This window comes from Pongo abelii, chromosome 1 (genome assembly GCF_028885655.2).
Source record: "Pongo abelii isolate AG06213 chromosome 1, NHGRI_mPonAbe1-v2.0_pri, whole genome shotgun sequence".
In the NCBI taxonomy this organism is placed as follows: domain Eukaryota; kingdom Metazoa; phylum Chordata; class Mammalia; order Primates; family Hominidae; genus Pongo; species Pongo abelii.
In genome coordinates, this window is record NC_071985.2 from 123689364 (window position 1) to 123713399 (window position 24036).

Below are 24036 nucleotides of genomic sequence, written 5' to 3' on the forward strand. Positions count from 1 at the left end.
CTGGGCGACAGAGCAATACTGTCTCAAAAAAAAAAAAAAAGAAAGAAAATATAATTAATTCCTAAAGTTTCAGAATATGGGTCCATGGGGAAAAGGTTCTAACTGATAAAACTGTTGGAAATGGGATAAAAAATGAAATAAAAAAAAAGGATACTGGTTCTCAAAACTTCTTGTTTGAGCATAAAGATTTAGAAGTGGTTTCTTAGATGAACTATACTAGCAAAATAATTGAGATACTATCAGGAAAAACGTATCTGCCTATTTTTTCAATTTAAACACTCTGTAATGCGTTGTTTGTTTGCTTGTTTTGTTTTCAATATCAATATCCTGGGTAACATTCAATTATGTTTCTATTTATTTGCCTGTCACTTATCATTAAGAGGGTTCATAATGAAGACTTTCTTCCAGGAGTTATTGACTAGGCAATTGAAATTTTGTAGTTCAGCTTTTGTGTGTTGTTTTCTCTGAATGCATAAGTATTTTTCTTAGAAATATTTCCTTGGCTGGGTGCAGTAGCTCATGCCTGTAATCCCAGCATTTTGGGAGGCCATGGCGGGAGGATCACTTGAGGTCAGGGGTTTGAGACCAGCCTGGCCAACATGGTGAAACTTCGTCTCTACTAAAAATACAAAAATTAGCCAAGTGTGGTGGCACACAAATTAGCTGAGTGTGGTGGCACGTGCCTGTAATCTCAGCTACTCAGGGGGCTGAGGCAGAATTGCTTGAACCCAGGAGGCAGAGGTTGCTGTAAGCTGAGATTGCGCCATGTACTCCAGCCTGGGTGACAGAGTGACTCCGTCTCAAAAAAAAAAAAAAAAAAAAAAATAGAAGAAAGCCAGGCACAGTGGCTTGTGCCTGTAATCCCCAGGACTTTGGGAGGCCGAGGCAGGCGGATCACAAGATCAGGAGTTCGAGACCAGCCTGACCAACATGGTGAAACCCTGTCTCTACTAAAAATACAAAAACTAGCTGGGCGTGGTGGTGCATGCTGTAGTCCCAGCTACTCTGGGGGCTGATGCAGGAGAGTCATTTGAACCCAGGAGGAGGAGGTTCAGAGTGCCGAGATTGCACCACTGCACTCGCACACCAGCCTGGGCGACACAGTGAGACCCCATCTCAAAAAAAAAAAAAAAAAAAAAAACGAAAAGAAGAAAAGAAAAAAAAAAGAAATGTGTATCTTCAAGCTCCCGCTTCTTTTATCTTGAATTGGACAAGATTTTGTATTCCCAGAAATATGGTTTAAATTTTGTTTATTTTTAATTTTTATAGTTACATAATAGTTGTAGATATTTCTGGAGTAAATACAATGTGTAATGATCAAATCTGGGTAATTGGGATATCTATCACCTTAAAAATGCGTTATTATTATTAAGACACAGGGTCTCACTCAGTCACCCAGGCTGGAGTGCGGTAGTGTGATTATAGCTCATGGTAGCCTCGAACTTTGAGCTCAAACTATCTTCTCACTTCAGCCTCTCAAGTAGCTAGGACTGCAGGTATGTCTCACCGTGTCTAATTTTTTATTCTTGTTTTTGTAGAGAGGGAGTCTCACTATGTTGCCTAGGCTAGTCTCTAACTTGTGGCCTCATGTGAGCCTCTGGCCTAAGCCTCCCAAAGTGCTGGGATTTCAGGCATGAGCCACTGTGCCCAGCCATTTATTATTTCTTTTCTTTTTTTTTTGAGATGGAGTCTTGTTCTATCACCAGGCTGGAGTGCAGTGGCCCAATCTCGGCTCACTGCAACCTCCGCCTCCTGGGTTCAAGTGATTCTCCTGCCTCAGACTCCTGAGTAGCTGGGACTACAGGCGCACGCCACCACACCCAGCTAATTTTTGTATTTTTAGTAGAGACAGGGTTTCACCATGTTGGCCAGGATGGTCTTGATCTCTTGACCTCTTGACCTCATGATCTGTCCGCCTCGGCCTCCCAAAGTGGTGGAGTTACAGGCGTGAGCCACCATACTTGGCCTGCCATTAACTATTTCTTTGTGTTGGGAACATTCTGAATCTTCTCTTCTAGCTATTTGGAAATATAGAATAGATTATTGTTAACTATAGTCACACAATTATGCTATTGAGCACTAGAATTTATTCCTGCTATGTAACTGTATTTTTGTACCCATTAACCTCTTTATCCCCCCTTTGCCCTCCACTACACTTTCCAGCCTCTGGTAACCACCATTCTATTCACTACCTCCATGAGATCAATTCTTTTAGTTCCCACATATGTGTGAGAACGTGCAATATTTGTCTTTTTGTGCTTGGCTTGTTTCACTTAACATAATGTCCTCCCGTCCCATCCATGTTGCTGCAAATGACAGGATTTCATTCTTTTTTTATGGGTGAATAAGATTGTATTGTGTGTCCGGGAGCGGTGGCTCACGCCTGTGATCCCAGAACTTTGGGAGGCCGAAGCGGGTGGATCACGAGGTCAGGAGATCAAGACCATCCTGGCTAACACGGTGAAACCCCGTCTCTAATAAAAATACCCCCCCAAAAAAAAAAAAAAAAAATTAGCCAGGCGTGGTGGCGGGCGCCTGTAGTCCCAGCTACGCGGGAGGCTGAGGCAGGAGAATGGCATGAAACCGGGAGGCGGGGCTTGCAGTGAGACAAGATGGCGCCACTGCACTCCAGCCTGAGCGACAGAGCGAGACTCCGTCTCAAAAAAAAAAAATAAATAAATAAAAATAAAAGATTGCATTGTGTATATGTACCACATTTTCTTTATCCATTTGTCTGTTGATTGACATAGGTTGATTCCGTATTTTGGCTATTGTGAATAGTACTGCAATAAGCATGGGAGTGCCAGAAATATTTTTGATGTTTATTCTCTTTACCAGACTGTTACCCCATTTTCCCCTTTTGGGAGGTCCAACTCACTCTGGACTTTCGCCTCCGTGAGGATGATGTTCTTTTTTTTGTGAGACGGGGTCTCTCGCTCTGTCACCCAGGCCGGAGTGCAGTGGCATGATCTCGGCTCACTGCAACCTCCGTTTCCCAGGTTCAAGCGATTCTCCTGCCTCAGCCTACCGAGTAGCTGTGATTACAGGAGGCTTGCCACCACACCCGGCTAATTTTTGTATTTTTAGTAGAGACGGGGTTTCACCATGTTGGCCAGGCTGGTCTCAAACTCCTGACCTCAGGTGATCCGCCCGCCTCGGCCTCCTAAACTGCTGGGATTGCAGGCGTGAGCCCCCGCGCTTGGCCGAGGATGATGTTCTTACAGGTTTGTGTAATTGTATTCTTCCTTATGGTTATATTTCCCGGATGCTTAATTCAGCTCGGCTGAGCATCACGTATATTTGTGGAATAAGTGGCTTACAACCAACAGTAGTAGACAAAACCTGAACATGTTAAATGTTAAGTAACTGAAAAATGCTTTCAAGGCAGATCAGCTTTGCAAAATGAGAAACCAGGAAGGGGACAAACAAACTACTGGAGTTTTCTGGGACGAAGTGGGACCTAGGAAAGCAGCGAGAGAAGGGTAGAAGGCAACATTAATTTCATTAACCTTTATTAATTATCGGGGAGGAGTATGAAAAGTCAATCCTAATGCGCAGAGTCTTCTCCATTTGGAGGCGACAATCCTGTTCGTGCTATTTTGGGACATGGGGTCACCGGCCAGCTACGGGTCTACGTCTCTGCCACCAGTCTCACGCTATTGCCCCGCCCGTTCTGCTAGTACCCCAGGCCCCTAGCCGGTCCCTCCGAGCCCGAGCCCCGCCCGCCCCGCCCGCCCCGCCCCGCCCCGCCCCGCCCGCCCCGCCCCGCCCCGCCCCGCCCCGCCCCGCCCCGCCCCGCCCCGCCCGCCCCGCCCCGCCCCGCCCGCCCCGCCCCGCCCGCCCCGCCCCGCCCCGCCCCGCCCGCCCCGCCCCGCCCCGCCCCTCCCCTCCCCGCCCCGCCCCGCCCGCCCCGCCCAGGCTTTGGTCCGCCCCGCCCAGGCTTTGGTCCGCCCCGCCCCTCCCCGCCCCTCCCCGCCCCTCCCCGCCCCTCCCCGCCCCTCCCCGCCCCAGCTTTGGGCCCGCCCCGCCCCGCCCCGCCCCGCCCCGCCCCGCCCCGCCCCGCCGACTGGCCCTTCGGCTCAGGCACCTGCCTGGCCGCCCCGCGCGGCGGGGTCCTGAGGCGCCTCGGGGAAGCGCGGCGATTGGCTGCCGCTCGCGGGTAGAACTCGGCTCCCCGGCACTTGACAACCGCAGTCTGCAAGAGGCTGAGCTGAGGAGTCGCTGGGCCGGGAGGGGCGGACGTGAGAAGGACGGATTGACGAACTGATGGATTGACGCGCGGGCGGCAGGAGGGAGGACCGACGCCAAACCCAGACCGCCGCCCTCGTGCTCCTGCCGCAGCCCGGAGCCGGCCGCTTCGGGGCCCTGGCCGCCGGCCTCCCAGCCGCGTTCTCCTCCGCCGCTCCTCCGGGCTTGCCCTGGAGCCCTCAGGTGAGTGACTCCGGGAGTCGGAGGCTGGGTCGGTCCGCTGCACACCTCGGGTTGTCATGGTCACCCGTCGCCTCCTGTCACCACCTGACACGGCTCCGACCGGGCGGCCCCGAGGACTGTGTTTGCGGCCCCGGAGAGGGGTCTTTAGTGGGCTTGGGTGCCGACTGGGAGGGGGCTGGGGTCGTGGGTGAGGCCCCAGCATCGCGGGATGAGGACCTGCGAACTGCTGGGCCCCGGTTCGAGGTCACCGGTCCTGGACCACACCTTTCCCACATTACCGGTTAGATTCTGGGGGCAGAGCGACGCCCCTCGCCCTGGCACTGAGCAGCAAGTGAGCGCGAGGTTCGTGCCCATCTCGCCGCTGCGCCGATTCTTCCTTCCTCGCCCCTTGGTCGAGCCCGTGCGAGAACTGAGGGGCGCTCTCGCGTCCCTTTCTGGGTACGCCTTGGCCCGGAGGAAGAGAGGGAGCGGCGGGGCTGGGAGCCCCGCTGGGGCCGGGTTTGGCCTTTCTTACATCAATGGTCGATGGGAGCAGGCCTTTGGGGGTCTGGGTGTGGTCGCGGAAAGGGGCAGCGACTCGATTTAGAACTGGGATTGCGCTGGAGGGGCGCCTGCGTAGAAGAACGCAAGGTTGTGGAGCTCAAAGGGTTAAACCGCTTCCCTTTATTGGGGAGAAAAATATTGGAACTCTAGCTCTGGGGCGAGGCCATGGGCAAAGGGGGCGGGGGCGGGGGGCGAGGGTAGGCCGGGGCGGCATTTGGGCTTTTGACCAGATGATTTTTCCTTCTTTGTACCCAGACGTGCAGTTAGTAACCGTGCATGGTATCTGAGGGGACCGTTTTTTTTTTTTCTTTTTTTTTGGCAACTTGGTTTTCTCTGCATAATGAAAGGAGACGTCTTTGTTCCACCCAGATTCGTAGGTTGTGATCCTAATACTTATTTCTCTCTTTGTTGGAGACTGTAGAATGCCTCAAAAAGTTAATGGCACAGAAATGAACATGTAGGTTTAAAAAATGCTATAAATCTTTTTTCACAGTAAATTCAAGTAGAATTTTTTTGTCTCCAGTGTTGGCATATGTTGCATTGGCATTTTACTAAGGAGAAACGCCTAAGAGCCCATTTTCCTTTATATGGCATATTTTCGAGTTCTCATTTAGGAAGAAGATGAAATGAATAATTCTACCTTAGGTTTGGGAGATTAGGAGAGATTGCTTCCAATAGGAAAGAGACATTATTACACGGTAATGGAAAAGTCAAGTCACAACAGTATATTGTTAGGTAAAAAAGCCAAAACCCAAACACTTGAATTTGGATGCCATTATGAAGATGTAAATTTTTTTTTTTTTTTTTTTGGACGGGATTTTAACCTGTGTTTATCTCCAACTGGTCCACTTCCTGGTTTTCTCCCTCGTCTTAAAAACCAGTACTGTTAAGAATGTGTCATAAGAGAACAGGGGTACTATCCTATGTTACTACTTACATAATGGTGTTCAACCTCTTTTCCTGTTTGTGAAATAGAGTTTATTAGTTATTTAATGGGCGGCATATGAAATGCTTAATGTATGCTGCAGTTTCAGAAACGCTTTAGTTATGAAAAGATGTGAAGTTTTCCTTAGTAGATCAGTAAGCTGAAAAATCAGATTACCTGTATTTAAGCTTTCTTTTGCTACTGATTGCATTCTTGTAAGAGCTACTAAGCCTAACACTGACTGATTTCTCATTCTGTAAAGTGGTGATAGTGCTTGCTATTGTTTTAGTCTGAGAATGGGCTCTGAGCTGAAAGCACTTTGGAAGGCATCTGTTGATTACCTTTTTTTTTTTTTTGAGACGGAGTCTCACTCTGTCATCCAGGCTGGAGTTCAGTGGCATGATCTTGGCTCACTGCAGCCTCCGCCTCCTGGGTTCAAGCGATTCTCCTGCCTCAGCCTCCCAAGTAGCTGGGATTACAGGTGCCTGCCACCACGCCCGGCTAATTTTTGTATTTTTAGTAGAGATGGGGTTTCACCATGACGGCTAGGCTGGTCTCGAACTCCTAGCCTCAGGTGATCCACCCGCCTTGGGCTCACAATGTTGGGATTACAAGCGTGAGCCACTGTGTCTGACCCTGTATATGATTTTTGAACAGAAGACTTGAACCCAGGTCTTCAGACTCCAAATCCAATGCTGGCCCACACCTGAGGATACTTCAGTTTTGAGACTATTACACCGAACAGCCAAAGCTTGCATATTTCAACTAATTTTTCTCTATGTTGAGTTTGTTTCTGTTCAAGTGAAAAGATATCCTTAAAAAAGGGTTTATACCAGCTGGGTGTGGTAGCTTGTGCCTGTAATCTCAGCACTTTGGGAGGCCGAAACGGGCGGATCACGCGAGGTCAGGAGTTTGAGACCAGCCTGGGTAACATGGTGAAACCCTGTCTTTATCAAAAGTATAAAAATTAACTGGGCATGGTGGCGTGTGCCTGTAATCCCAGCTATTTGGGAGGCTGAGGTAGGAGAATCGCTTGAACCCAGGAGGCGGAGGTTGCAGTGAGCCAAGATCATGCATACCACTTCACTCCAGCCTGGGCGACAAAGCGAGACTCCGCCTCAAAAAAAAAAAAAAAAAAGGATTTATACCACACACTCCCTTAAAACCTTTCTTTTGTGTTCTATAGTCTTCACTGTAATAGCTCAATCATTGTTTCCCTGTTTGTAGCATGTTGTTAATACTAGTAAATACTCATCACTCATTACCCACCTGAATTTCTCCTGTTTAAATGGCTTCAGATGAATATTATCACAAGTAGGAGTTTCTTCATATGGTATGTTTAACATAATTGATCTCAATGAACTTTCCAATATTTATTTATTTATTTATTTATTTATTATTATTATTGTTATTATTTGAGTTGGGGTCTCGCTCTGTTGCCTAGGCTGGAGTGCAGTGGCGTGATCTTGGCTCACTGCAACCTCCGCCTCCCAAGTTCAAGTGATTCTCCTGCCTCAGCCTCCCAAGTAGCTGGGATTGCAGGTGCACATATCTCCACACTTGACTAATTTTTGTATTTTTAGTAGAGACAGGGTTTCACCATGTTGGCTAGGCTGGTCTTGAATGCCTGACCTCAAGTGATCCACCCAGTTCGGCCTCTCAAAGTGTTGTGATTACAGATGTGAGCCACTGTACCTGGCCTATTTATTTATTTTTTGAGACAGAGTCTCCCTTTATCATTCAGGCTGCAGTACAGTGGCGTGATGATAGCTCACTGGAGCCTCAAACTCCTGGGCTCAAGTGATCCTCCTACCTCAGCCTCCTGAGTAGCTAGGACTACAGGTGCTTGCCACCACACCCGGCTAATTTTTGTATTTTTTGTAGAGATAGGGTTTTGCCATGTTGCCCAGGCTGGTGTTGAACTCCTGGGCTCAAGTGACCTGCCCGCCTTGGCTTCCCAAAGTGCTGGGATTACAGGCATGAGCCACCGCACCTGGTTCGATATTTTTTAAATTACTGAAATATTTTCAAAAATAAGTAAGCTTATTCCAAAGTAAATTTTTATACTTAACAGTGCAGTAGCTCTCCCGCAGCAATTCATTAGCAGTCCTTTTGACACATTGTCCTTACCAAGGCTAGGAGCTCTGAAGGGAAGAAATTTACATTTATTGAGCACCAGTTGCATGCTTGCCACTCTGCTAGGAGCTTGTTCTCATTTTACAAGTCAACATCCTATTTTAACAGAGAAATAGTACTGGGCTGGGCGAGGTGGCTTATACCTGTAATCCGAGCATTTTGGGAGGATGAGGTGTGAGGATTGCTTGAGCCCAGACGTTTCAGACCAGCCTGGGCAACATAGTGAGACCTCATGTCTACAAACAATTAAAAAAAAAAATGCTAGCTGAGTATGGTGGCGCACACCTGTGGTCCTAGCTACTGGGGAGGCTGAGGTGAGAGAATCACTTGAGCCTAGGTGGACAAGGCTCTACCAGCCTGGGAGACAGTGAGACCCAGTCTCAAAGAGAAAGAAAGAAAAAAATAGTACTACATGCAAAAAGACATAAAAATTCTATACTATTTATAATTACTAGTTATGTAGTACGCTTGACATATGTAACTCAAATAATGTTTTTTTCCTATGGCTAAGTACCATGTTTTGTGACTTGTTGATGAGATGAAAAAGAAAATGGAACCTTTTATAAAATCTTTTGAGAAAATTTTATAAACCTGAGCTAAAATTAGAACCTTCATGTTCATTAAAAAAATTTTTTTTGTACATTGTATTTTGAAAGCTGGGAAATAGAATTGGGTTGGTTTTTTTTTTTTTTTTGAGACAGAGTCTTGCTCTGTCCCCCAGGCTGGAGTGCAGTGGTGCTATCTCAGCTCACTGCAAGCTCCGCCTCCCAGGTTCACCCCATTCTTCTGCCTCAGCCTCTCTGAGTAGCTGGGATTACAGGCGCCCGCCACCATGCCCGGCTAATTTTTTATATTTTTAGTAGAGACAGGGTTTCACCGTGGTCTCGATCTCCTGACCTCGTGATCTGCCCGCTTCAGCCTCCCAAAGTGCTGGGATTACAAGCGTGAGCCACCGTGCCCAGCCTTGTTTTGTTTTTTGTTTTTTGTTTTTAGACGGAGTTTTGCTCTTGTTGCCCAGGTTGGAGTGTGATGGCGTGATCTCAGCTCACCGCAACCTCTGCCTCCCAGGTTTAAGTGATTCTCCTGCCTCAGCCTCCCTAGTAGCTGGGATTACAGGCATGTGCCACCACGCCTGGCTAATTTTGTATTTTTAGTAGAGATGGGGTTTCTCCATGTTGGTCAGGCTGGTCTCGAACTCCCAACCTCAGGTGATCTGCCCGCCTCGGCCTCCCAAAGTGCTGGGATTATAGGTGTGAGCCACCACACCTGGCAGTTTTCTTTGAAAATTTAAGAAAAGCTTTGGAAATGAAATTCCGGGAAGTGCAAAAACAGCATTTCACAAATAGATGATGATATAAAGAAATTTTAGGTGTATTCATTGTAAAGAGCCTAGATGATGGGATGTGTTAGTTTTACTGTGTATAGTTCTTGATCAGACCACGCCTGGAGTGTTGTGCTTTATTATTTATTTATTTATTTTTTTGAGACGGAGTCTAACTCTGTCGCCCCAGGCTGTAGTGCAGTGGCATGATCTCGGCTCACTGCAACCTTCGCCTCCTCCTGGGACTACAGGCGCACACTACCACGCCCGGCTAATTTCTGTATTCTTAGTAGAGACGGGATTTCACCAGGATGGTCTGGATCTCCTGACTTCGTGATCCACCTGCCTCAGGCTCCTATAGTGCTGGGATTACAGACGTGAGCCACCTCGCCTGGCCTATTTTGGGTTCTTTAAGAGGGGGATTAACAGATATTTAGAGGAGGATGACAGGAGTGGGAGGGGATCTAGAAGCTACCTTCTGGAGAAGAATGGTTTTTGTAAGGATCACTTAAACAATGAATGTAAGATCCTAAAATAGTACCCAGTAGTTTTTGCGTTGTAAACAAAGCAGTTAATCCTGTTTTGGGGATTGTACTTTAGTTGGTACCTTTATAGATTAGAACCTTTGAGATCTAATCCTTTAATACGTATATGTTTTTCATTTTCATAGTTCTTTTTTGCTTTAAAATTAAAAATTGAGCCAGGCGAGTTGGCATATGTCTATAGTCTTAGCTACTCAAGAGGCTGAGGCAGAAGAATTGCTTGAGCGCAGGAGTTTGAGGCTGTAGTGTGCTATGAACAGGCCTGGCAATAGCAACTACACTCTAGTCTGGGCAACATAGTAAAGACTCCTTCTCTTAAAAAAAAAAGATACAAAATTAAAAATTGGCTGGGCACAGTGGCTCATGCCTGTAATCCCAGCATTTTGGGAGGCCGAGGTGGGCGGATCACCTGAGGTCGGGAGTTTGAGACTAGCCTGGCCAACATGGTGAAACCCCGTCTCTACTAAAAATACAAAATAGCTGAGTATGGTGGCGGGCGCCTGTAATCCCAGCTACTCGGGAGGCCAAGGCAGGAGAATCACTAGCGCCCAGGAGGCAGAGATTGCAGTGAGCCCAGATTGCGCCACTGCACTCCAGCCTGGGCGACAGAGTAAGACTCCGTCTCAAAAAAAAAAAATTTAAAAATTGTATTCATATGAGATATGCATGTATTAACATACAAGTAATGCATGAATATATATTGGTTGTTAACTCTTCAGATAAACTACAAAGAGTAAAAAATAAAAAAGTCTCCTTCAACCCTTTTCTTCTCCTAGATCCCTGCCCTCCATCCCAATCCCATTCCTTTCTTCAGAGATAATCACACTGAACAGTTTGGCATGCATCATTCCAAACCTTTCTTTTTGTGTGTGTGGGTTTTTTTTTTTTTTTTCTGAGACAGGGTCTTACTCTTTTGCCCAGGCTGGAGTGCAGTAGTGCAATGTTGGCTCACTGCAGCCTCAACCACCCAGACTCAAACAATTCTCCTACCTCAGCCTCCTGAGTAGCTGGGACCTCAGGCGTGCACCACCACGCCTGGCTAATTTTTTTTTTTTTTTTTTTTGGAGAGACAAGATTTCGCCATGTTGCCTTGAACTCCTGAGCTCAAGCTATCCTCCAATCTCAGCCTCCCAAAGTGCTGGGATTATAGGCATGAGCCACTGTGCCCGGTCTCAGACCTTTGTATATTTATTTAAACACAGAGATATTATGCCTCTCTCCTTTTAAATAAATGGGCCTGTTTATATTCATTCATTCAACAAATATTTATTGATAGCTATACTATTCTGTGATGCACGTTTCCTTTTTAGGATGTATAGATATACGTCACTGTGTTAGTATTCTACAGCAGCAGTCCTCAGCTTTTTGGCACCAGGTACTGGTTGGTTTACTGGCTTCCTAGAAGAAAATTTTTCCACAGACCAGGGGCGAGGTGGAAACCATTCTACCTCAGATCAACAGGCATTAGATTCACATAAGGAGACTGCAGTTTAGATCTCTCATATGTAGGGTCTGTGCTTCTATGAGAATCTAATGCCACTGCTGATCTAACAGGAACGGGAGCTCAGGCAGTAATGCTCCCTTGTCTGCAGCTCACCTCCTGCTGTGCAGCTCGGTTCCTAACAGGCCGTGGATCAGTATTGGTCTGTGGCCTGGGGGTTGGGGACCCCTGTTTTATAGTATGAATTTACCATAATTTATTTACCAATTCTGCTGTTAAGGACAGTTCAGTTTATTTCTAATTTTTCTCTATTACAAATAAATTTTCAGGGAACATTTTTTATTTGCAAGTATTTTTGCAGGCTAGGTTTCTATAAGAATTGGAATTGGGTAGACTACATTTAAGTTTATTTATCTGAGATGGAGTTTCACTTTTGTTGCCTAGGCCAGAGGGCAATGGCGTGATCCCAGCTCACTGCAACCTCCGCCTCCCGGGTTCAAGTGATTCTACTGCCTCAGCCTCACCAGTAGCTGGGATTCCAGGCATGTGCCACGATGCCTGGCTAATTTTGTATTTTTAGTAGAGATGGGGTTTTACCATGTTGGTCAGGCTGATCTCAAACTCCTGCCCTCAGGTGATCCACCCACTTCAGCCTCCCAAAATGCTGGGATTACTGGCATGAGCCATCATGCTTCACCAACATTTTTGTAGGTAAAAATTTCATGCTGTCAAATTCTCTCAAAAAAGTCAGTCCCAGTTTACATTCTTCTTTTATTTTTATTTTTTTGACACAGAGTCTCACTCTGTCGCCAGGCTGGAGTGCAGTGGCGCAGATCTCGGCTCACTGCAACCTCCGACTCCCTGGTTCAAGCAATTCTCCTGCCTCAGCCTCCTGAGTAGCTGGGATTACAGGCATGTGCCATCATGCCCAGCTAATTTTTGTGTTTTTAGTAGAGACAGGGTTTCACCATGTTGGCCAGAATGGTCTCCATCTCCTGACCTCGTGATCTGCCTGCCTTGGACTCCCAAAGTGCTGGGATTACAGGCGTGAGCCACCACGTCTGGTCCCCAGTTTACATTCTTAACAACAGTATATGAAGGCATTTGCCCACACTCTTGCCAAAACTAGATATTATCGGGTCTTCTTTTTTCTTTTTCAAAACTGGTAGGCCATAAATGGGTAACTCGTTTTACTGTGTGTGGAAGTGAGCATGTTGGTACCTTGTTATAAAACTATTATTGAGGTTGAGCATCTTTTCACAAATATATTGGTATTCATAGTTCTTTTGTGAATTGTCTATATTTTTTGCTCATTTTTCATCTGGAATTTTGAGGGTGTTGATTTGAAGATGCTATTTATATGCTCTAGATAATAACCATTTAGCTTTTTTTTTTTTTTTTCTTTTTGAGGCAGAGTCTCACTCTGTCGCCCAGGCTGGAGTGTAGTGGTGTGATCTCGACTCACTGCCACCTCTACCCCCCTGGGTTCAAATGATTCTCCTGCCTCAGCCTCCCGAGTACCTGGGATTACAGGTGCCTGCCACTGTGCCCAGCTACTTTTTGTATTTTTAGTGGAGACGGGGTTTTACCATCTTGGCCAGGCTGGTCTTGAACTCCTGACCTCATGATCCACCTGCCTTGGCCTCCCAAAGTGCTGGGATTACAGGCGTGAGCCACTGCGCCCAGCCCCATTTAACTCTTTATGTGTGTTTTACTTAGTCCTACTTTGTGCCTTGTCTTTTAACATAATTGCGGCAAGTTTCTGTTGAATGGAAGATTTACATTTTATAATTTTTTTTTGGACAGAGTCTCACTCTGTCACCCAGGCTGGAGTGCAGTGGTGCAATCTCAGCTCACTGCAACCTCTGCCTCCCGGGTTCAAGCAATATTCCTGCCTCACCCTCCTGAATAGCTGGGATTATAGGCACATGCCACCATGCCTGGTTAATTTTTGTATTTTTGGTAGAGACAGGGTTTTGCCACGTTGGCCAGGCTGGTCTTGAACTCCTGACCTCAAGTGATCCACCCACCTGGCCTCCCAAAGTGCTGGGATTACAGGTGTGAACCACCATGCCTGGTCTACATTTTACATTTTTAGTGTCAAAGTTGACAATTTTTTTTTCTTTACCTTTTCTGCATTACATGACTTAATTAAGCAGCTTGAGTAAGAAAATCTTTTTTTTTTTTTTTTTTTTTTTTTTGAGACAGTCTCGCTCTGTCGCCCAGGCTGGAGTGCAGTGTGCGTTCTCGGCTCACTGCAAGCTCCACCTCCCGGGTTCATGCCATTCTCCTGCCTCAGCCTCCCGAGTAGCTGGGACTACAGGTGCCCGTCACCACACCCGGCTAATCTTTTGTATTTTTAGTAGAGATGGGGTTTTACTGTGTTAGCCAGGATGGTCTCGATCTGACCTCGTGATCCACCTGCCTCCGCCTCCCAAAGTGCTGAGATTACAGGCATGAGCCACTGCGCCTGGCCAGAAAATTGTTTTTATCATGTGAATTTTTAGTACTTCAGTAATTTTAAACATACTTGTTTAAAAATTTCTGGGTTTGAATATGGAAAGAACACACATACCTTAGTCCTTAGTCTCATAAAGAAAGATTGAGGCCAGGTGCAGTTGCTTATGCCTGCAATCTCAGCACTTTGGGAGGCTGAGGCTGGCAGATACCTCAAGCCTAGGAGTGGGAGACCAGCCTGAGCAACATGGTGAAATCCTGTCTCTACAAAAAACACAAAAATTAGCCAGGTATGGTGGTGCATGCCTGTAGTCCCAATTACTGGGAATGCTGAGGCAGGAGGATCTCTTCAGCTCAGGAGGTCAAGGCTGCAGTGAGCTAAGATCGTGCCACTGCACTTCAGCCTGGTATCGAGAGCAAGACCCTGTCTTAAAAAAAAAAAAAAGAAAGAAAGATTGAAATGACATTTAAATCAGATCTGAGAAGAGGTCTTGGGTTATGGGGAAGAAATACAAATTCCTTTGAAATGTTATTACTTCATTATATGCATTAGTTTACTAGTTCCTTCTAGTAGTGTGCAAATGTAAATTTGTTATTTATGTTTTATTATTTTTAATTTTTTGAATAGGTAATATTTGTCCATGGTACAAAATTCAAAAGGGTATATAGTGATCTTCCCATTCCTATTCTTTTTTTTTTTTAAACTTTTATTTTAGGTTCAGGGGTACATGTACAGGTTTGTTATATAGGTAAACTCATGTTACAGGGCTGCTTTGTTGTACAGATTCCATTTCTATTCTTTAATTATCTAGTTTTCCTTCTAGGATACAACCAGTATCACCAATTTCTTATATTTTTTTCCAGAGATATTTTATGCATGTATACAACATACAGTTTATATTAGTTTCTTTTCTTTTTATAGTCATATAAAGTTGCACCTGCTTTAAACATAATTTATTTCTTCTGGCCAAAAATCATTCACAGTTCCAGAAAGTAAATTAAAGTAATTGATAAATTGAGAACAGCTGTCAACAGTAAGCAGGGGCACGTGCTGCACCCATGTTACAAGTGTTAGGTGATTAGCAGACATGACAGAGCTTTGGTTAGAAGAGCTTTTCTTTTGTTTGTTTGCTTAAGTGATCTAATGCAAATCTATTTTGTTTCTTATTAAGCAGACTTTATTAATTACAGGCTTCTGATTATCCCAGACTTGATATTTTCTATATATTCTTGATGTTTACCAAGAATATGTACTTTCTGATATTGAAATGTAAGTTAAAGCAAATTATAAAACTTGAAGGGAAATCATAGAAATTAGACAAACTAATCCCCTTACTTTATGAATGAAGAAATTGAGGCCCATGCAACATCACATATATATTCCTGCAGGTCTGGACATTTAAAATTAAATGACCTGGCAGCAACATAAAGTTTTTTGAATGCCATGTTATTAAAAACAGCTAGCAGTTTTTTTCTCCTTTTTTTTTTAAAAAAAAAAAAAGAAAAGATGCAGTAGTCCTGTGTTGCAGTTTGGTATTTTATTGAAAAGCTTCATGATACTTCATCTTCTTGTCTGCATTTTTGCTTGTGAAGTTCTGTTGTAAAGCACTATGGTTCCATGTTAGGCACTCTGTAATACTTGGAAGATTAAAGAGAGCAGTTTTTATTGTGTGAGATGGAATTGCAGATTAATGGAGCCTTAAGCACTTTTGTCATGACTATAAGGTTTATAATGACTGTGCCCTATATATATATGAAAAACCTTATATTTATAATAATTCTTGGCCTGTTGTGATTTTTTTTCCTTCATAATGTGTGTTTAAGTAACTGCATTGCAAATGAACATTTAATTTTTATTTTATTTTTTATTTTTATCAAAAATGTGTTTATTGAGATGGTTTCCCACTCATCTTGATTCAGAGTGCTTTCAGTGCTGCTTCCTCCTGAAGGAACATCCTTCTGTAAGCCTTGCTTTTCCTCCTGTAGGCTGGCAGAGGACAGTGGAGCAGCCAACACACAAAACTACCATTTGTGCATGGCTAAAGACCGTGGTGATTTTATAGCATCCTGGGCATTTCACATCCATGAAGTAGGAATTGGGGCTCTGCACCAGGCGTTTCTTCTTGTGTTTCTTCTTTTCTTCTGGGGAGGGATGAAGGAGATCTTTTGCGAGAGGCGTGTTCTCGTGTGGGTAGGTCGTCACCACCGGAAAGGGACATTTAATTAAATCATATCTACTTATATTTGGTTAGAAAGCTACCAGTGATATTTTTTCATGAAGTTTTTCCATATCTTTGTATCGAAATACACAGAGTATTATTTTATTACTAGAATATTTTCTTTTTCTTTTTTTTTTTGAGACAAAGTCTTTCTCTGTTGCCCAGGCTGGAGTGCAGTGGTGTGATCTCGGCTCACTGCAGCCTCCACTTCCCAGGTTCAAGCAATTCTTTGCCTCAGCCTCTCGAGTGGCTAGGATTAGAGGTGCCTGCCACCGCGCCCGGGTAATTTTTTTAAAATTTTATTTATTTATTTATTTATTTAGAGACAGAGTCTTGCTCTGTCACCCAGGCTGGAGTACAGTGGCGCAACCTTGGTTCACTGCAAACTCTGCCTCCCAGGTTCAAGTGAGAATCAAGTGATTTCTCCTGCCTTAGCTTCCTGAGTAGCTGGGGCCACAGGCATGCACCACCACGCCCAGCTAATTTTTGTATTTTCAGTAGAGACAGGGTTTTATCATGTTGGCCAGGCTGGTTTCGAACTCCTGACCTCAGGTTATCCACCAGCCTCAGCCTTCCAAAGTGCTGGGATTATAGGCATGAGCCACTGCGCCTGGCCAATTTGTTTGTATTTTTGGTAGAGACGGGGTTTCAGCATCTTGGCCAGGCTGGTCTTGAACTCCTGACCTCGTGATCCACCTGCCTCGACCTCCCAAAGTGTTGGGATTACAGCCATGAGCCACCGCGCCCGGCGATTTCTTATGTATTATTAACATTTTACCTTTAATCTTTGATTTCTAAAAATAATTTTATTTCTAACTCTTTAATACATCCTTCTAATCTTGTTTTACTAAGATAGTAATCAATAGGCGTGCACATAGAGACCCTATCTGGAATTAATTGCAGTATATGTTAATTGTATCTAAGGACTAAAATACTAAATACCTTCTAGCTGGCTTCCAGACATACTTATATTTAAAGAACACTCTTATTTCTTTACCTAGTCTGGATATTGGATATAAGTAAAATTTACTTTTTTTTTTTTTGAGACAGAGTCTCGCTCTGTCGCCCGGGCTGGAGTGCAGTGGCGCGATCTCGGCTCACTGCAAGCTCTGCCTCCCGGGTTCATGCCATTCTCCTGCCTCAGCCTCCCGAGTAGCTGGGACTACAGGCGCCCACCACCATGCCTGGCTAATTTTTTGTATTTTTGGTAGAGACAGGGTTTCACCGTGTTAGGCAGGATGGTCTCGATCTCCTGACCTTGTGATCCGTCCGCCTTGGCCTCCCAAAGTGCTGGGATTACAGGCGTGAGCCACCGCGCCCGGCGTAAAATTTACTTTTTAAAGGAAAATTCACAATTACATTTTTGTGATTTTAACCAGAGGCCAGAAGGGAAAGAGGGAAGGCAAGGATGGAATATAGATTTATTTATTACCATTGAACTGTACACATAAAAATGGTGAAGATGGTAAATTATATATGTATTATTAAATACATATTAAATTAATTAAAATTAACCTCAAAAATGTTTTTTAAAAAAAGTTATTTAAGGCCAGGCACGTTGGCTCATGCCTGTAATCCCAGCACTTTGGGAAGCTGAGGCGGGCGGATGACGAGATCAGGAGATCGAGACCATCTTGGCCAACATGGTGAAACCCCATCTCTACTAAAGATACAAAAAATTAGCTGGGCGTGTTGGCACGTGCTTAGGCTAAATAGCTGGATTGCTTCAGTCACAGCTCCATCCTTTTCAGTGAGTTTTTGAAAACAATTAAAAACAAAGTCCTCTGGGCCAGGCATGATGGCTCATGCCTGTAATCCCAGCACTGTGGAGGTCGAGATGGGTGGATTGCTTGAGCTCAGGAGTTCAAGCAGTCAGACTAAGCTTTGGCAACATGGCGAAACCCAATCTCTACAAAAAGAAAAAAACAACAAAAAAAAAACAAAAATTAGCTGGGCCCAGTGGCACATGCCTGTGGTCCCAGCTACTTGGGAGGCTGAGGTGGGAGGATTGCTTGAGCCTAGAAGGCCGAGGCTGTAGTGAGCCATGCATGATTCAGCCACTGCACTCTTGCCTGGGCCTCAGAGTAAGACCCTGTCTAAAACAAACAAACAAAAAAACAAAACCATAGTCACCTGTTCTATACTTTTGTAGAGACATTTCTTCAGTGACTTTTTACATCTCAAGTTAATTCAGCTAATATTTATTTATTGAACACATATTATGATTATGTGTGCATCTCATTTTAAAAGATAATTTTAGTAGTTCCTGAACTTGTTAAAATCTTGCAGATTTATAGCTCCCCCAGAGGAGAGGGGAAGAAGCAATTATTATTGAATTCTAGTTCTCTGAATTAGAGAAAAGTTCTAACTTTGTGGTGAATAGTTATTTATTTATTTATTTATTTATTTGAGATAAGGTCTCACTATGTTGCCCACCTCAGCCTTCCAAAGTAGCTAGGATTACAGGAAATAGATGTTTAAAATATGTATATAGCTGGGCATGGTGGCTCATGCCTGTAATCCCAGCATTTTGGGAGGCTGAGGCGGGTGGATCATGAGGTCAGGAGTTCAAGATCAGCCCTGCCAAGATGGTGAAACCCCATCTCTACTAAAAATACAAAAATTAGCCGGGTGCGGTGGCAGGCGCCTGTGATCCCAGCTGCTTGAGAGGCTGAGGAAGGAGAATCACTTGAACCCGGGAGGCGGAGGTTGCAATAAACCAAGATTGCGCAGCTGCACTCTCGCCTGGGTGACACAGCGAGACTCCATCTGGGAAAAAAAAACAACTATGCAGTATATATCACTTATAGAGGTAAGATTTTGGGAGCCTGTATAAATGTTTCAGTAATACAAGGGAGTTAGAAGAGAATAATTCTAAGATATAGTCATCAAGCATGTGCCTATGCCTATATTTATACTGCATTCAGCAACAGTGAAGCTTATAAGAATTAAAATTCTGGGCCAGGCTTGGTGGCTCACGCCTTTAATCCCAGCACTTTGGGAGGCCGAGGTGGGCGGATCACCTGAGGTCAGGAGTTTGAGACCAGCCTGGCAAACATGGCGAAACCCCGTCTCTACTAAAAATACAAAAAATTAGCCAGTTATGCAAGTGCACACCTGTAATCCCAGCTACCCAGGAGGCTGAGGCAAGAGAATTGCTTGAACCTGGGAAGCGGAGGTTGCAGCCAGCCGAGATTGCCACTGCACTCCAGCCTGGGCAACAGAGAGAGACTCTGCCTTAAAAAAAAAAAAAAAATTCTGTGTTGGGTGATTAAAATACATTATTCTACTGGGAATTTCAAGGTATAGAATTGAAACTTGTCTTTTTTTAATTAGTTTTTTTTAAAAAAAAAAAAACTTGAACCAATTTTAAGTTAATTAGGATATATTTTCTGTTACCTTCAACTATCAGTATAAAATATGTATTTGTAAGAATGTAGTTCTCTTAGGCTTTATTAACCAAAAATGACTGCAGCATTTAACTTGTAGTTATTATTTAAAGTGGGACTATTGCCATAAATTCCATTCAGAGTAACTTTATATGTGGACTGATATTTAGATTGAATGTTGAATATGAAGCCTGTACAATGTTTAGTATCATTGGTATATTGAGCTGTATTAGAAAATTATAGTCCCAATTGTGCATTAAGTTTGTGTGGTTGGTACATGGAGATATATGTGATGTGCCCTCTAAGAGCCTACAGAGGAGGGAATATTTTTTTCTGAGAGTTAAATTAGTAAAAGCCGTTTTTTTGCTAGTAAGAATTACCTGAAGGGCTACTCTGGGCACACTGCCTATTGGGTAGCCTGCTCTGCAAGGAGCAGTAAAAATAAAAAAAAGAATTGTCTAAAGATTTGAGGAATGCTAAAATCACTAATCAGTATGCTCTAAGAATAATATTAGGGAGACAGTTCTGATATGATCAGAATTTAATGAGTAGTTTCTACAGATAACCTAAAAAAAAAAAAAAGGTAGGGATTGTGGCTCATCCCTGTAATCCCAATACTTTGGGAGGCCGAGGCGAGAGGATTGCTTGAGCCTAGGAGTTCGAGAGCAGCCTGGGCAACATAGATAGATCCCGTCTCTACAAAAAATAAAATAAAAAATTAGATGGGTATGGTGGCACACACTTGTCATCCCAGGTACTTGGAAGGCTGAAGCGGGAGGATCACTTGAGCCTGGGAGGTCAAGGCTGCAGTGAGCCATGGTCATGCAACTGCATTCTAGCCTAGGTGACAGAGCAAGACCCTGTCTTTAAAAAAAAAAAAATATATAGTGAGTGGAAATCTTACTCATTTTATCGTATCCTCTTTTGGACGAAGTCTATGAACAGGAGGATGGTGGTCAGCTCAGAAGATAGCAAAGGGAAACCTAAAGCATGCGGAGTTGGGTAGCTGGTGTGTTGGGAGATAAGTTTGTGATTTACTGTTTCCTGAGACAGACATATTCTTACTCTGCAGAGGGATTTGTGTAGTCTGATGTCATTAAATATTTGAGTCAGTCATATAATTATTTTTCTGTGGTTTGTCCCTTGTTTACCCTAGCACCTTTTTTTTTTGTTTGTTTGTTTGTTTTTTTCTTTTTCTGTGATGGAGTCTGGCTCTATTGCCCAGGCTGGAGTGCAGTGGCACAATCTTGGCTCACTGCAACCTCTGCCTCCTGGGTTCAAGCAATTCTCCTGCCTCAGCCTCCCAAGTAGCTGGGATTACAGGTGCGCACCACCACGCTCAGCTAATTTTTGTATTTTTAGTAGAGGCAGGGTTTCACCATGTTGGCCAGGCTGGCCTCAAACTCCTGATCTCGTAATCCACCCATCTCAGCCTCCCAAAGTGCTGGGATTACAGGTGTGAGCCACTGTGCCCAGCCTTTTTTTTTTTGAGACAGAGTCTCACGCTACCGCCCAGGCTGGAGTGCAGTGGTATGATCACTGCTCACTGTAGCCTCAACTTCTGGGGCTCCAGTGATCTTTCCACCACAGCCTCCTGAGTAACTGGAACTACAGGCACACATGCTGGCTAATTTTTATATTTTTTGTAGAGACCATGTTTCGCCATGTTGCCCAGGCTTGTCTCGCACTCCTGGGCTCATGTGATCCTCCCACCTCGACCTCTCAAAGTGCTGGAACTACAGGTGTGAGCCACCGTGCCCAGGCCTCTAGCTGAGGGAGAAAATGTACTCATCTACTGATGAGAGCATTCTAGTCTGCTAGACATTTGTATTTCTTGTTATGAACAAATAAATCAACCCAAAAGTAAAGAAATGGAAACAACACTAACCTGTGGGCCTACATATATTTTTTGTTTTGTTTTGTTTAGAGACATAGTCTTCCTCTGTTGTTCAGAGGTGTGCAGTGGTGTGGTCATAGCTCACTGTATGTAACTTCTAACTTCTGGGCTCAAGTGATCCTCCTGCCTCAGCCTCCCAAAGTGCTGGGACTACAGGTGTGAGTCACTACACCAGTCCACATGTGTATGTTTATGTTTCTGCAAGCTTGGTTAGAGTAAGTTGGTCCTGTGAGAAAGATATGCTTATAGTCTGTTTCATCTGATGAAGTTTCTTTGTGGCTACTCCCCTAGTGTGGTGGTATTTTGCATTGCTCTGAGGCTTAACATTTGAAGACTGCAACAGTTTAGGCCATTTAACTTGTGTGGCTTCACTGGTAAAATTAGGATGTTGAACAAATGATCTTTTAGTCCTCCCAGGTCTAAATCTTTATGGATTCATAACCTGAGCATTATGTGCTCAGTTGTAGCAGACCTACAGGTAAGAGTTAGAAGGAAGCTTAGAGAGTATTGAAATATCACTGATATTATCCATATGACTAAAGTTGCACTTTTTTCTTTTTTTTTTTTGAGACGGAGTCTAATTCTGTTGCTCAGGCTGTAGTGCAGTGGCACGATCTTTGCTCACTGCAGCCTTGATCTCCTGGGCTCAAGCAATCCTCCCACCTCGGCCTCCGGAGTGCTGGGACTATAGACGCACACCATCTTGCCCTGCTAATTTTTTTACTTTTTTTGTACAGATGTGGTTTTGCCATGGTTCCCAGGCTGGTCTTGAACTCCTGAGCTCAAGCAATCCCCCAACTTTGGCCTCCCAAAGTACTGGGATTACAGGCGTACACCACTACACCTGGCCTAAAGTTGCACATCTTAACTAACCTTGTTTGGTTTGGCTCCACTGTACTGACCAGGTCATCATTTAGGTATTGCTGCTAGACTAAAGCTTCTTAAAGCAAGGCCAATGTCTCCTGAGTACAGAATCATGTCTGTCACAGAGAAAAGGCATTAAGTACTTACTGAGTGAATGTATTAGAGCATACCTGGGACAATGTATTTGGGACAATGTATTTGGAACATAGCTAAACATGGTTTGGTTATTAATGACTTCAAAAAATATTCTCTATTATGGAAAATTTTTTTAATTTTATTATTATTATACTTTAAGCTTTAGGGTACATGTGCACAATGTGCAGGTTAGTTACGTATGTATACATGTGCCATGCTGGTGTGCTGCACCCATTAACTCGTCATTTAGCTATTATGGAAAATTTTAAACATGTAGGAGTAGACAGGATTATATAATAAACCCTCATTTACCTATCACCCTGATTCAGTAACCATAATCATTCTTGTTTCATCTTTATCTCTTCCCACTCTTCTCTTCTATTATTTTCATGTAAATCACAAACTTTATATCATTTAATCTGTAATTATTCCAATATGTATCTCAAAGATAAGGAATTTAAAAAATCATGGCCATACCATTGTCACATATTAAAGAATGACTTGGTTTTGATAAATACTAAGTTAACTTCACTTCAGAGTATGTGTACTAAAGATTCCCAGTAAACCTGTTATGTGTAGTTTCCAGGCAGTTAAACTTAGAAATAAATCAATAGGACTAGCTTTATTGTTTTTCTGTTTCATATTTAGGCTATCAATATGACGGCTGAAGAAACAGTGAATGTAAAAGAGGTTGAAATCATTAAGCTAATTTTGGACTTCCTGAATTCAAAGAAGCTTCACATTAGTATGCTGGCCCTGGAGAAGGAAAGTGGAGTCATAAATGGCCTGTTTTCAGATGATATGCTTTTCCTGAGGTATGATTTCATTATACTGTGAAGTTTGTAGCTCCTTCAAAGAAATGTTAAGTATTAATAAGGTAATATATATAATACAGATAGAACTTTATAATCATGAAAAGGCTATGTAAGTATAATTTTAAAAAATACTTTATTTTATTTTATTTTATTTTTTTTTGAGACGGAGTCTCGCTCTGTCGCCTAGGCTGGAGTGCAGTGGCGAGATAATTGGCTCACTGCAAGCTCCGCCTCCCGGGTTCACGCCATTCTCCTGCCTCAGCCTCCCACGTAGCTGGGACTACAGGCGCCCGTCACCACACCCAGCTAATTTTTGTATTTTTAGTAGAGACGGAGTTTAACCGTGTTAGCCAGGATGGTCTCGATCTCCTGACCTTGTGATCTGCCCACCTTGGCCTCCCAAAATGCTGGGATTACAGGCGTGAGCCACCGCGCCCGGCCTAAAAAAATATTTTAAAAATAGAACATTTACAAAATAGGCCGGGCGTGGTGGCTCACGCCTGTAATCCCAGCAGTTTGGGAGGCTGAGGCAGGCAGATCACTTGAGGTCAGGAGTTTTGAGACCAGCCTGGCCAACATGGTGAAATCCCGCCTCTACTAAAAATATAAAAATTAACCGGGCATGGTGGCACATGCCTGTAATCCCAGCTACTCGGGAGGCTGAGGCAGGAGAATCGTTTGAACGATTCTCAGGAGGCGTTGAACGCCTCGGGAGGGAGCCAGAGGTTGCAGTGAGTTGAGATCGCGCCATTGCACTCCAGCCTGGGCAGCAGAGTGAGACTCCGTCTCAAAAATACAAAAATGAAAAAAAGGAACATTTATAAAATAATGCTTTCTGTAGAATGTTTTCAGTAGTAAGACCCAGAGGTCTGTTAAAAAGAACAAGAGTCACCACTTCATTGTGGTTGTGGTATCATAATA

General features: G+C 44.0%; 2 protein-coding genes across 5 annotated transcripts in view; one reads left to right on the forward strand and one right to left on the reverse strand.

The window, feature by feature from the left end:
• The first annotated feature begins 4298 nt into the window (after positions 1 to 4298).
• The window catches only part of WDR47 (WD repeat domain 47), a 70574-nt gene continuing 50836 nt past the window's right edge, over positions 4299 to 24036 (forward strand). The window contains exons 1-2 of one of the 4 annotated variants that reach the window (XM_024230989.3): positions 4299 to 4431; positions 22949 to 23115. In XM_024230989.3, coding sequence (XP_024086757.1) covers positions 22958 to 23115 — 158 coding nt within the window. In that variant the 5' untranslated portion in view covers positions 4299 to 4431; positions 22949 to 22957. Of the gene's footprint in view, positions 4432 to 4863; positions 5062 to 22948; positions 23116 to 24036 lie in introns of those variants that run through there. The other 3 variants (XM_024230991.3, XM_063718214.1, XM_063718213.1) reach the window with 3 other exon arrangements.
• On the reverse strand, positions 15682 to 22003 carry LOC112132568 (small ribosomal subunit protein eS27-like). Its single transcript, XM_054548986.2, has 2 exons — positions 21999 to 22003; positions 15682 to 16030 (listed from the first exon to the last, which is right to left on the reverse strand). The coding sequence occupies exons 1-2, from the start codon at positions 22001 to 22003 to the stop codon at positions 15724 to 15726; spliced, it is 312 nt and encodes a 103-aa protein (XP_054404961.1). The 3' UTR covers positions 15682 to 15723.